Below are 14,037 nucleotides of genomic sequence, written 5' to 3'. Positions count from 1 at the left end.
CGTGGTCGGAGAGAGCGCCCGGCTCCCGCTTTGGCCTAAGCCAGCCGCCTTCCCGCCCAGGCGCCTTCCTTCCGAGGGCGGGCAAGTAAGCCTTCCCCTGAACTTTGGTCGCGCCTTCTCTCCCCATCGCTTTCATGAAGGCCTGGGCTGTGAGGCGCGCTTATGGAAGTGACAGGCGACCGAGGGAGCGGGAAGGCCCAGTGCAGAGATCGGGGAAGGGGGGCGCCGGGGCGGGATTCGGCTTCGTCTTGACCCTCCAGCCGGCTCGCTTCGGGCCCCAGCGCGAAATCTCCTTCAGTCCGGTTTGCGTGGACACTGCTGTAAGGATAATCCTCGTCTAACCTGATGTGGAACTTAGTTTCTTTACTCATGTACTGGTGTTGAGGTGTAGACTTTTCCCTTTAACAACATCCGTTTGTTCAGTTAATAGTTTGCAGTATTTACATAAACAGTTATGTAAATTACTCGGATCAGTGATTCTCCTGTAGGTGGGTTCAAGAACTAGTCTAGGTGGCAAAAAAGTTTTTACAAGTTTACTGTTAATAATAATATTTTGCTTTTAAAAACTTAATATCTTTGCATTTACTGGTTATCATATCCAGAAAAATTCAACTCAAAAGTATTATTACTATTTAATCTAATAATGAAATCAATAGTTTTGTGTAGTTTACTCCCAGTAACACGACTGTCTTTTAAACTTCCTGGACACAATGTCTGTAAACATTAAAAAAAAGTCATTCTCAAAACCAGCACCCTTTTTGTGTCTGTTCTTGTGAGGAATACACTTTAAAAAATGCTGCAGCACCTGTTAAATGTAACACTACATGTCTACTCAGCATGTCTTAATCCATCCTTGAATACTGCACTCCATTTCTTATCCTCTCCTTGGCTGCATAAATAACAGATTTGCATAACTAAATTTGATGGATTGTGACCCAGAAGAACTGTGAATTAAAACCAAAGACATTCACAGGAAGAATTTAAAAAGACCCTGTAGTCAAAAGAAAGGAAAAGCCTGTATGGGTAGCAGAGGATAAATAAAAATAGAATATTAGGGTTCAGAATCCTAAATACAATTTTTCAGCGATTTGGAAAGAGAGAAAAAGAGAACGTTCATAGTAATTATTGCAGAGATATGGAAGAGATTAACCAAAAAAAAAAGTGATCCAAGAAATCAAAGGGAAAATTGAAACAAGATTGGGGATGCTGGAAGACAAAATGGAAACATATTTGCTAATAGGCCAAAAGAAAGAGAAGATGAAAATGTATGAAAGAACCATACAGAAGAGATGCAAGGATGAAAGATTCCTTCACAATTCTTTGATGAAAAAATCAGCTGTTTTAAAAAATGAAGTGAAAGCCACTTGCAGAGGAATATGAACAAATACTTCTCCAGGAGTAGAGATTGAACTATAGTGACAGAGAGTGATACTGTAAAAATTCTAGCAAGCATATGCCAACCAATAGGGAAACCAAATATGGAAAACAAAACAAGGGTATCACAGACTAGAAACATTCAATATACTGTACATTCTAATCCCACAAATAAGAGATGCCATCATTTGAATTAAGTATTAATGAATAACATTAATTTCCTGTGCAAGCAAAATGATACTCAAGATCTTAAAACAAAGACTGTGGGAATATGTGGAGGGAGAAATACCAGATATCCAAGCTGAATTTTTAAAAGGGTAGTAGAGATCATATGACAGATATATGTCAGATACTGGAACATATTAAAAAATATCACAAAGTCAGTTTGCACATTATAGATTACACTGGAGCCTATGTTTATGTGGTTCATGAAAACCTCAAGGTCATTCTAAAATAAATGATTATTCCAGAACATTTGATTGTCCTCATGGGAAACAAACTCTGAACAAGAGGCTGATGTTAGGACAGCATATGAAGAATGGTTTCCAGTTTTGGCAAAGGTTTCAGAGAAGGGCATATTTTAGCTCCCTATATGATCAGTCTATATGCAGAACATGTCATAGAAAAGCTGGATGAGATTCAGATGAAGCAGGAATTAAAACGGGGGGAAGAAACATCTGTGCTTTTAAGATATGCAGATACTGTACAATATTATTGGCAGAAAACAGCAACTCAAAATGTTTATTGAGGAAATTTAAAGAAGGTGGCAAAAATGCAAGATGGTAGCTGAACACTAAGGCCAAAATATGCTACAGAAGAATTATATAACTTGAACATTAATTATGAAGAAACTAAAGTTATTGAAGAGTTTGCACATCTTGGTTCAGACATCAATTCAAATGGAGGCTACAGCCAAGAAGTCAGAAGATGACTGATAGAACAGCTGTGAGGATACTAGAAAAGATTCTGAAATGTATGGATATATTGCTGGAGACCAAGGCCAAAATTACTGTACCTAAATTAAATCTGGAAGAAAGCTGAGAGAAAAAAAACCACATTCATTTGAAATGTGTTGGAAGAGAGCTTTACACATACCAGGAAGCACCAGAAAGACAAGTGGACTCTAGAGCAAATGAAAACTGTCTGGATAGCTCAGTGACTTGGAGTGGGGCCTAGAGTTGGATTCCACACCGTGCCTCTTGAGAGAAAAATCAGCCTACACACCTTGGGCATGCTGCTTCTAGAACACCACAAGAGGAACAGAGTGGTAAACCAATTATACCTAGGACTTTATACCTAGGAAGGGCAGCCATGAGTGATTAATTTTTTGTAAATCCCATACTTCTTCATTCTGGGAGTTCTACCTGACAGACTGACATCTAAAGGTGCCTTATCTGGGAGACAGACCTAAATTGAGAAAGAAAGCTCCCAGGAGCGCCACATTTAGCTGGCTGTATGATGTTTGTCTGCTAACTCCAAGAGTTGAGAATTATAGAACTTGAAGTGGAGAATTATGGGATTTGTAGTCCAAAAATACAAAAAATCCTTCCCCAGTAGGTATATGTCTGAACTGATCTGACTACACATCATTACAGTATTATAATTCAGACAAACCATGGAAGCAAACCATGTGAAGTGTGCTGCTTATATACCACCTTGTAGCACTTAAAGAACTCTCTAGGTAGTTTACAATTTAATTATGTAGGCTACACATTGCTTCCCCCCAGCAAGCTGGGTACTCAGTTTACCAACCTTGGAAAGATAACAGGCTGAGTCAACCCCGAGGAGGTTCCGAGTGAACTTGGGTTGTGAGCAGGGTCTTGACTGGAGTACTGCAGTTTAAGCACTGCACCTTGAGGCTCCTTAGAAGAGTTACTGGAAAAGATAGTCGTATTAAGAAAAGTAGAAGGTAGTAAGTAGGAAAAGTGGAAGGTCTAATGTAAGATGTGTTGATGCAATAAAGGAAGTTAAGACTTAGTTCTTAGGGGCCTTAATGACTGGGACTTCTGGAGGTAATTCATAAGGTCCTCCTAAAATGAAAGTGACTGATTAACAGACCACACATGACAACTGGAAGTGGGTTTCCCCAGCCTGATTCCTCCAGAGGTTGTGGGTTTCAATTGCTAAACCCAGTTTAGCCAGCCAGGGCTCTTAAGAGATGCACTGTAGTCCAAAATACTTTGAGGGAGAGACTGGAGAGGGCTGTTGCAGACATCTGGTGAGAGCAGGTGGGATTACTCTAGAGACTCAAATGGCAGCTGCCCACCCCCGTACGTCCGCAGCATTGTTCACTTGCGTGTAAATATACACTGAACTCATTCCTCCCTATTCTTACTAGTTAAGAAACCTGTCGTTTGAGGACTTGGCGCTGCAGTCCTGTGGGTGCGCATTCAAAAGGAAGGGGCGCTCAGAAGAGAGGTTCCTCCCGAGAGAGTTGATCTAGGCAGGATTTCAGCCTTATTTGTCACTCGGCCACCCATCCCACGCGTCCCGTTGCCAGGGAGTTCAATCCCACGGAACTTTCCAGAGTTTGGAACCGTTCCTTTGCGGGGATTAAAACTCCCGGGACTCCCTGGGCGGCATGGCTGGCTCGGGGACCTGAAGCCCTAAAAGGCAAGATCTCCGAAGCTCGGAGGGACACGGAGACTTTCTTCCACGGGCGGGAGCAAAAGATCGCAACTGCCGCTAGCTCTCCTGTCTAGACGTCGCGTCGAAAGGTCCCGACAGGCTTTGGAAAGTGGTCCTCTGGGTGCCAGGACGGTGGAAACTGGGCTGTGGGGCGGATCCGGCGGGCCCCCGTCCTTTCAGCTCGCCCCGTCGGCGTCCTCCTCACGACAAAGTCTTTCGCGTGAGATGGCCTCGCGCGGGCCCGGCAGCAACCTTTTGCCACGTTGTTGTGTCGCCATTTGGACGGAGAGGGCTGGTCCTCCTCCTCCTCCTCTTCTCCTTCTCTCCCGTTTTTTTTTTTCTCTCTCTCTCACGAAAGAGGTTAGCATTCAGGAAACCAGTAATTAAAGGGCTCCTCAGCAGGGATCCGGATTAATTTTGGACGCTCGATTAAATCCCAAATTCTTCACACAAATGATTGTCCAGCTCCCTGGGCGGACACAAAGATGATCTTGTGTGTTGGCCCGGAGAAAAGAGAAGTTTTTATTTACAAACTTGCCGCTCGGGCGAGGCTCCGGGGGGCTCTCAACACGCGAACCTGCCCCGGCCCGAGTGTAGTGTGAAAACAGGAGCCCAAGCGCTTTCCGCCCCGTAAACAAGGGCCGGCGGCGGCGGACGAGCGGACGAGCGGGCGGGCGGGTTTCCCCTTTGCTGCTCCGCCGACCGTCGGGCCGGCGCCCGGGAGAAGCCGGAAGGCAGGCTGGGAGCGCCATCGCGCCGAGCCCGAGAGGGCTTTTCAGGTTCCCTCCTCGGAAGCGATCGCACTAATCCGGTGCGGGGTCTGCTTCCCCGCCAAGCGCGAGAATCAATCCAGATGCCCGACGAGCCGGACGTCCCTGCCAGTCAATGCCAACATCCTCCTGGTGGGAACAAAAACAAAAAGACACCCAGCTTTGGGGGAGTCACACTCTTGGTGCCCTTTTTAGTTGACCTAATAAACCAATCCCCCCACCCCGCCCCCAGAAGGGATTTGGGATTTCTTTTATTGCCAACATGTCTAGCTCTTGCTTTCTTCTTCTTCTTCTTCTTCTTCTTCTTCTTCTTCTTCTTCTTCTTCTTCTTCTTCTAAATGTCCCTCTCTTTAGTTAAACGATCTGGAAAAGAGGGCTGGCCGGACGAGTATCGCATGCTGACCTGTTTTCGGAATAAGTTCTGGTGAATTGAACCAAATTGGCCGTCGGAAACCGGCTTTCTAGGAAGTAAGCCTCGCAGAACCGAACGAGGTGTACGGAAGACTAAAGCTACCGAACGGCACTTCCTTCTTTTGGGAAAACGACTTTAAAAAGAGGAAGGTTCATTTCTGAGCAAAGGTGCACGAGATCGTACTGAACCATTGCAGTCGGAGGCACTGACTAAGCAAACCGCGTGCACCGGATCCGGCTGCGTCACCACAACCTTTCAAAGGGCCCTTTGATTGGTGGAACCGATTTGGGGGCAATTTCCGAAGGTGTTGCTTCTGAAAATGTAGGAATGAAGCATTTATAATATCTAACATTATAGCACATTGTCTATTACAACAGGTCAAGTTGGCCTGTTGAAAACCACAAACGAATGGGGTTATTCAGCTTTTTAGAATCGGGGGTGGGGGTGGGTTGGTCTGGATTACAACCCAGGGGGCCCAGTGAATACATCAGACTTACTCTGATCTTTTGGAACCAATATGGGTTCTTTGATCTGCTCTATCTAGATCCTCTAAAACATGTAATTTGCACAACTACGTAAAAATAAGATCCACTGCTAATTGCACATAAATAAGGGTTCTTTGGCTTCTGAATGTGTGAAATTCAATATGCATGATAGATGTGTGTGTGTGTGTGTGTGTGTGTCTGTTTGCTACTATGGGAATGCAACACACACACACAAACACACAAAACAGATTCCTCTAATCAGGAACATTTAATGGTTAAGCCACAATATTCCTTGCCCCCCCCCCCCAATGTCTTTTAAGAAGTATAGTACACATGAAAACCTTCTGAAAAGCACCAATATCTTTCAGCTTGCAAATGAGTTTAAAAACAAACTTGTTCTGGCATTACACCTTTCACAAATTATAATCCACAGCTAAATCCCACTGATGGCAGCATGATTGAAGTCCAAGCCATTTGAGGACTAGGGAGAAACTAGCAGTTTTACTGTAGCTCCTTATTCAAGGCTCGTTTCTCAGTTGTTTACCTGGATAAAGGAGAAATGGTGTTCTGGGAAGGAATCATTGCATGTAAACTTTTTACTTCTTGTCTCCCCCTTCTCTGCACATTTGATCATCTGTTTTTCCAGTTAAGAAGTATTAAGCTTGAAGACTAATGTGACTACACACACACACACACACACACACTCACACTCATTGGGCACTGGATGCCTTTATCTCTAACCCCTGCAGACACAAGAACTGTGGCTGCTTAGTGACAAAATGCCAGAACGAGTGCCTTCCTCTGATGGCTTCAGTTGCAAGAAAATGTGCCTAGGCCTAAAGCCAGTCTGCACATGTTTCCAGAAAGCCTTCCATTGTTGTTTTTACTCCACATAGTCAAATACTAGGTCTATGCATGCGTTACACAAGATTCAGGTCTTCTAAACACTGGTAGCTTCCAATTCAGTTTAAATCTCAGTACATTGGCGGTGGAGGAATACATCATAAAATGCAACAGAGACGCGGCCCTTAGGTATTTAGTTAGCATTTAGCCAAATAAAATCCGCAGCATTTTATTTTGTTAATTGCATAGATCAGTAACAAAACAGCAAAGCATACTCTAGAAACTCTAAAAGGATCCTCTGTCATTTCCCAAAATACAGCTATTTCCCCTCTACCAGGTGCGTCCAACAACTACACACATTTCAAAACATTCCTATGCTGTAGATTAGTGCATTTTGTTTCTTTGTTTTAAAAAAAAAGTACCTAAGGCCATAGTGTTAAGAATGTAAACAAAGCAGCTAAATAAGAGGGGACATGATTCCTTAAAATGAAATCCAAGGATTGTTATAGGAGAGGAAGGGATAAATAGGATTCTGGTCTTCGTTGCTTACCATTTAATGTGTAGCAAAGCTGTTATTGCAAACAGCCTGTCCAACAGGGCAGAGCCTAGAGGTGGAAAATACAGGTGGCACTTCAGGCCATTGACTGATCGACAGGACCATCCATCTAGAGCAGTGGTGTCGAACTGTGGCCCTCCAGATGTTCTTGGACTTCAACTCCCAGAAGCTTTCACCACCACCTCCGCTGGCCAGGATTTCTGGGAGTTGAAGGCCAAGAACATCTGGAGGGCCACAGTTCGACACCACTGATCTAGAGGTTCTTCTGCCCAGGCTTATTTAACAGAAGTGCCAGGAGAAGAAGGATATTTCAGTGATTTATTTCCTGCAGGTGAAAGATGCTTGTGTCCCAACTGAATGACATCCTGATGAAATAACCTCTGTGAAGGAATCATTCCTACTCGCCCTGCAATCTATGGTATCAAGCAGGTTCCACACAACTGTAGTGTGCCTTGGTCTCAAGGGGATCTAAAAGAAGCATGATAAATTGGGGTGCTCCTGATGTTGGTTTGCCACCCCCATTAGTCCTAGCTGACATATCCAAAGGGAGTCATAGTCAAGCATCTACAAAGCCACAAGCAGCCCAACCCCTACTCTAAAGTGTTTACATGGGCTGCAACATTTCTTTCTAGTTTAGGATTTTTCAAGAGGAGGAGAGTGGGGAGGGATTGAGAAAAAGACAGAATGAAGGGAGAGAACCTGAAGAAAAGTAAGTGAGGGTGTGAGAGGTCGGCGGTTGAAAGGCACATCTATAACCGTTCTAAAATGACTTTTGTTGCATGCTGGGCACAAGACAGAAAACAATAGAAATCACCATCCTATCAGAAGGTGAAATGTCTAGGCACTCAAGAAAGATTGTCTGTGGGTAATACTTCAAACAAAAGTTGTTCCATTATTACTTCAAACTTCTGTCCCTTCTCTGCTGTAAATCAGATTGTTCACACTGAAGGTACTCAGGACTGGAGTGCTGAGCCAGCTCGACTGCCCACCACCACCAGTGCAGTAATTCATCCTGGAGCTGGATTGAGTACTGAGTTCGAATCCCAGGGTTGGATTGCTGCTGGAGCCAGTGCAAGAGGAACTTAATCCAGGCCCATGCTGTCTCCCAGGTGTAAATTCGCAGCCTTGCCCACCTGTGAGCTGCCTGGGGAAGCCATTCCGGCTTTGGGCCACAGCATTCATGGTGGAGACAAAGGTGGAGAAACAGTGGTTAGAGTTCAGGCTGGTTGGTTTGCAGTCATTCCCTGACCCAGCCGAGCACCGCAGCTGACCAGAGCCCAAATTGTGAGGGTCAGGGCTTTGTTGGACAATGCAACTGTTGCTTTTGTCCTCTGCTTTGTTAGGCACTCCAGGCCCATGAGCTGTGTCAGATCGTCGTTTCCTCTTTCTTCTGAAGTTGCCGTTATCAAACATCTTCTCACAGTTGGGATCCAGGGTCCAATAATTGCCTTTGCCTATGAACCAACCAAGAACATAGCGGGCTTAGCAGGAGCAAGCAGAGAACATGCTGACATTATGCTGTTTGTTGAAAATGCTTGAGCACAAATAGGGCAAGCAATAAGCAGATGGCATCAGGTTAGTGAAAATCCACTTTCTTCTATTATTCTCAAGTAAATCAGAGACTAGTTTTGGTAAAAGATATATATCTCTCCCCCCAACCCATTGTTTCAGTCTATGGGCTGGAGCCTCATAGACTGAAACCAAACCATACCATCATCTGGGGAGGGGGGGACTTTATTTCCAAGTAAATATGTTTAGTAGGTGAATATGGTGATCTCAAGATAGATCCTATCGTTAAACATCTCTCATCCCAATTTAATCTGACTGGTCTGGTCTTTTTCCTGTCTGAAGGATTCAGGGTGAATTGTAAACCTTGATACTGGCAGGGGATTTAGGACGAATTTGCAAAAACAGAATCTATTTTGCACTAGATTTTTGTATCTGTTCAAGCATTTGGACTAAGTCCTATTGGTTTTAATCAGGACTTCCTTCACAGTGACAGATCTAGAACAGAGATCAGACCATATATTTGCCAATAAACACCTCTGGAGTTATATACCCTGTTTTCCCCAAAAATAAGACCTAATGTGAAATTAAGCCCTAGTATGATTTTTCAGAATGCTCCTAATATAAACAGTACCCCAAAAACAAGCCCCAGTAAAGTGAAACCCCACCCTCTGCCCTTGTGCAGCAACCAGAAGAAGATGACATGACTGTATTTGAATCAGTGTAGGTTGTTGTACATGAAAAAAAAATCCCCTGAAAATAAGTTCTAATGCATTTTTGGAGCAAAAATTAATATAAGATCCTGTCTCATTTTTGGGGAAACGCGGTAGTATTGAGACATACCTAACACTAAGGCCTATGTGATATTGATAATAATTAGTCAAAGCAAGTCATCACCCATGAATCAATTCCAAATCTGTTATGTTCATACTAAGATATCTCTATTGGTCCAACAAAACCAACAGCCGTGTGTGAAAAGCTTTCCTGATGCTTTCACATCAGAGGCAGGAGCCGTCAGTCGCCCACCGTTTTCATCAGCCTACAGCTGAAATTTCCCAGTCCCTCCTTGATACCTCGTTGCAATCCTGACAATCACCTAGTACTATTATCTTCATATGCCAACCTCACGGCTGACCTAAGGCCACTGACGGAGCTGTGCTGGGGGAAGATTCTAATTGGGGACTTCCAGCTGTGACTCCCAGCCACTGTACCATCTATAGCAGCTCCGGTTCATTGCTGAGAGAACAGCCTGAAATATCTCTAATAATAATCACGCACTATCAAGTCAATTGCAATTTATGGTGACCTTTTTCAGGGTTTTCTAGGTAGAGGGTACTCAGAAGTTGTTTACCATTCCCTTCTTCTGGGGGTGCCCTGGGACTGGGCGGCTTGCCCAAGGCTGCACAGGCTGGCTCTACTCGCAGGAGGCACAATGGGGAATCGAACTCCCAACCTCTGGGTTTTCAGCCAGATATCTAAACCAGCGGTCCCCTACCTTTTTGGGACCGCAGATTGGCTGAGCCTCTGACGAAGGTGGGGCAGCCCCACACACTCATGCAGGCGTGCTTGGGTGCACATGGTCCTGGGCGCATGTGCAAAGCAGTGGGGGAGTGCACATGCACCCACCAGTGCTGGCGTGAGCACTCTCTCACTCCTTCGCACATGCGCAAGAGCACCTGCATGCCCCTGTGCATGCCTGCCCGCCCCTCCCTTGTGGGGAGGGGAGTGTGTGCGGGAGCATCCCGGGAGGTCTGACTCCACGGCCCGGTCTGGCTCAGGCCATGGACCGTCACCAGGCTGTGGACTGGGAGTTGACAACCTCTGATCTAAACCACTGAGTGTATAATTCACACATCACACAAGTGTCAAAAGATAACATTCACCTCCTTTTAGAAAATCCATCTTAGATATAGAGTTCCTGGGAAGCCCAGAACTTTGAAAGGTTACATTTTTGGTCTTCACCTTTCAGAGTCCCCCATCCAGAATGAGTCCAAGCTATGCTGAAGGTGGAGCGTGGGGTAGTCTAGCAGCTGTAGTTCAAAAAAAGTATCATCTTTTACATTTTTAGATGAGAAAATGACACAGATATAGTGAAGGAGAAATTAGATTAAAGGATGGTTTTATACTTGACACTGGCATCAATCCTGTGTACAGTTCCCTGAGAATCAGAGCACCACTGAACACAATTGGGGCTTCCTTCAGAGTAAACAGCCATAGGACTGTGCCATAAACTGCTTGTTACTTTCCTTGTGGCTGGGGTATAAAGGGAAAAGTTACATTGGCTTTGGTACAGTTTTGACACAAAATGTATTTATTAAATGTTTGTTTATGAAAACATTTCTAATATATCTAAGAGCATCAAATTTTTAGCAATCCAGGGTTCGAGTCTCTGTTTAGGCAAAAGTGACTTTTAAAGATTTTTGTATGCATAAACACATATTTAAGGGAAGGGCCAAAGGTGGTAATATAGCTGACGATCTGTATCCCATAGACAAGGATGTGTTTGGCCCTTTCCATATGGCCTTCCTCTACTTTCTGGACCACAGAAACAACATTCCCACAAGGATACAAGTGGTGAGGGAAATCTGCAAATGTTTTGCTAGGATTACCCTAATTTTTGAAAGGTACTGACTTTTATTCTGCTTTACAAAATAAACTGGATATGGTGTCATTTTTAGCATTCTTCATACTCTCTGTAAGGGGCAATCCTTTTTTTTTTCCTCAGCTAATGGGAAATGATCATACAGTAGAAGCTTGCTTTTCAGTCAAATACAAAAACATTCTTTAGAATGGAAATTAGAACAGGTTACTATGCTTTGAAAAGGGTGGTGGTGGACAACAGGCTTGGCTGGCACTCAAGTCTTAACCTTGACACTGCAATACAGTTGTGTTCCACTATGTTCACTGCTCAGCAGGAATGTTGCCATTGCTTTTGATGGGAACTGGAGAACGCACAACCCCTGCCCTCAAACAAGAGTTACCTTATTTCATGCAAAAGCACGAAGCAAAAATCCAGAGGGCCATTTATGCACACAACGTCGTGTGATTTCTGTTGTGTATTGTCTGGCTTGGTTCACTTGATCCTTACATGGCCATGTACCATTGTTCTCTCTCTATTTAATCAAAAAACGGATCCCAATGTGTCTAACAGGGGTTCCTCCTCAATGCATTTGTTCAGAACTGTAGCCATATAAATTTTTCAGTGGTGGAATTTGGGGGTGCATGTTTCCAGTTCACTAAAAGTTGAAGTGTGAATAAAATAGCCCTTCATTCTAATTCTTTGCACATTACCTATTTTCTGTGCAAACTCAGAAGGAAACCTAGGCCCTCTTTAACAGAGATGCCTCTGTCCAACAGACTTTAGGACACGGTTGGGCATAGGGGTTCAAAGAACATTAAAAGCACACCCCCTATTTCAGTATCCTTTTGTCAAGAAGTGCTGCAAAGCAACTAAAATTGTTGGGTGTTCTAACAGAATTTTAAGCAAGGATGGTCTTGGAGGGGCAGGGGAATAGGATGATGTTGGCTGAACAAATCTGTCTAAAAGGTAAGTTCTTACTAGAACAGATGTGCTTAAAACTGAGGGTCCAGCCAGCAGGTCGACTGGCCAATTCACCTACACAGGAGGAGACTTTCTTTGCCACCTTTATTAATGCAGAATTCCACATGGAAAGATGGCATGGACTTTTAAATGGTTTTCCTTGCAAGATGATGGATGTTATCCACTGGATATTCTTAAAAATATGTCCTCTTTCCCTCTTTCTCTCAGGGGAACAGAATAAGGAAAACGACTCTTCAAGCCATCTAAAGGCCCTGGAGGCTACAAAATGTGCACATAGACAAGCCCCACTACTTAAGGCTTCCTTGACTAGTTAGCGGGTCTAGGATTGGCACTGCACAGGTGGCAGCCAAGCTGTGGTGAGTACCTCCACCTAGTTTTTGCAAGGGACTTTTTGCAAGGGACTTTTCCACTTAGTTTTTGCAAGGGACTAGTAACCTTTTTTGACTTGTGCTGTAAAAGACGTTAAGGGCATTGGAAAAGTTTTTTTTTTTTTTTTTTTGAGGGAGGGGGAAATTGCACCTTCCAGAATCACCCTAGTTTTAACGAAACGTGTTAGATTTATGCAATAAGATAAATCAGACAGCGGGAAGTTACTTATTTGGACTGTAGCGTCTTGCCTGGCTGAATCTTTCGCTTTGCATTACAAATAGAGGCACACGCCTATGGAGATGCCCACGCTGGCTGCGCGATTCTAGGGGCTCGAGTCCAAACCAAGTAATTTTCTCTCTGTGATTATGTTATGGAGTGCTTTGGCCTCATTCAGTTGTCCCTGAGCGTGCCTGCTTTCCCCTTGATATTACTGGCGGGAAACGAGACAGCGCACGTCTGGAAAGAAAACAGAGTTGTCATCCAGGAACCTTCCTGCTGGCATGAGCCAGTTCCGCTTAAAACGGTCCTAGGGTTTGGTTGTTGTTGCTGCTGCTGTTGTGCAAACAAGCGGGAAGAAAGAGGTGGACACGCGAGGAGGATAAGCGTGAATAGAACAGGCGAAGGACGGCCGCGATCCTCGCACCGTGATCGTGAGCACGCCTCCAAAGAACCGCGTGTCGGGGTGGGGTGAGGGGACCTCCGTCCCTTCCCTGCCCGCAGGTGAGGGGCGCCCGCCCGCCCGCCGTCCCCCCCTGGGCGCCCTTACCCGGGTCGTCCTCGTTGCGGGGCACCTTCTTGAAGCAGTCGTTGAGGGAGAGGTTGTGGCGGATGGAGTTCTGCCAGCCGGCTTTGCTCTTCTTGTAGAAAGGGAAGTTGCCGGCCACGTACTGGTAGATCTGGCTCAAGGTGAGCTTCTTGTCCGGCGCGCTCTGGATGGCCATGGCGATGAGCGCCGAGTAGGAGTAAGGCGGGCGCACCAGCTTGAAGAAGTCCGGCTGCCCGGCGGCCAGCGAGAGCCAGCTCAGGTCCGGCGCCACCGACACCGACGGCGGCGGCGGCGGCGCGCCCAGGAGCTGCCTGGCGCCCGCCCCGTAGGCCCCCGAGGGCAGGAAAGCGGGGGCCCCGGCCACCCCGTTGGGCCCGGCCAGGTAAGGGCTGGAGGGCACGCCCGAGCTGTTGAGCCACAGGTAAGGGCTGCAGGGATGGGCCGCGCCCCCGACGCCGCCAGCAGACCCCGGCTCGCCCAGGCCGTAACCCCCGGCGTGGGCGGCCGGTCTCTGCTGGGCAGGGCTCTGGAAAAGGCTCCGGTTGTCGCAGTAGACGGCGGCCGCCGCGTCCAGTAGATCGTGCGCGTTGGGGGGCTGCTGCCCCTCCAGCACGTTCATCCTAAGCAGCGCCGCACCATCGGCTGGCCGGAGCCGGACCCACTGCGCCCACGGCCCGCCGGACGCGACCGCGGCACAGAGCTGGTGGAGGGGGGGGGGACGAGGCAGGAAGCGGGGCAGCGCCGCCCACTCTCCAGCCCACACCGC

At 46.1% G+C, this 14,037-nt stretch overlaps 1 protein-coding gene across 1 annotated transcript; it reads right to left on the bottom strand.

Moving 5' to 3' along the window:
- Positions 1–7,726: 7,726 nt before the first annotated feature.
- On the bottom strand, positions 7,727–14,037 carry FOXI2 (forkhead box I2). Its single transcript, XM_072995413.2, has 2 exons — positions 13,272–14,037; positions 7,727–8,522 (listed from the first exon to the last, which is right to left on the bottom strand). The coding sequence occupies exons 1-2, from the start codon at positions 13,888–13,890 to the stop codon at positions 7,969–7,971; spliced, it is 1,173 nt and encodes a 390-aa protein (XP_072851514.2). The 5' UTR covers positions 13,891–14,037; the 3' UTR covers positions 7,727–7,968.

The sequence above is a fragment of the Pogona vitticeps genome, chromosome 3 (genome assembly GCF_051106095.1).
Source record: "Pogona vitticeps strain Pit_001003342236 chromosome 3, PviZW2.1, whole genome shotgun sequence".
NCBI lineage: Eukaryota > Metazoa > Chordata > Lepidosauria > Squamata > Agamidae > Pogona > Pogona vitticeps.
This window is presented reverse-complemented; position numbering and strand designations above follow the sequence as displayed.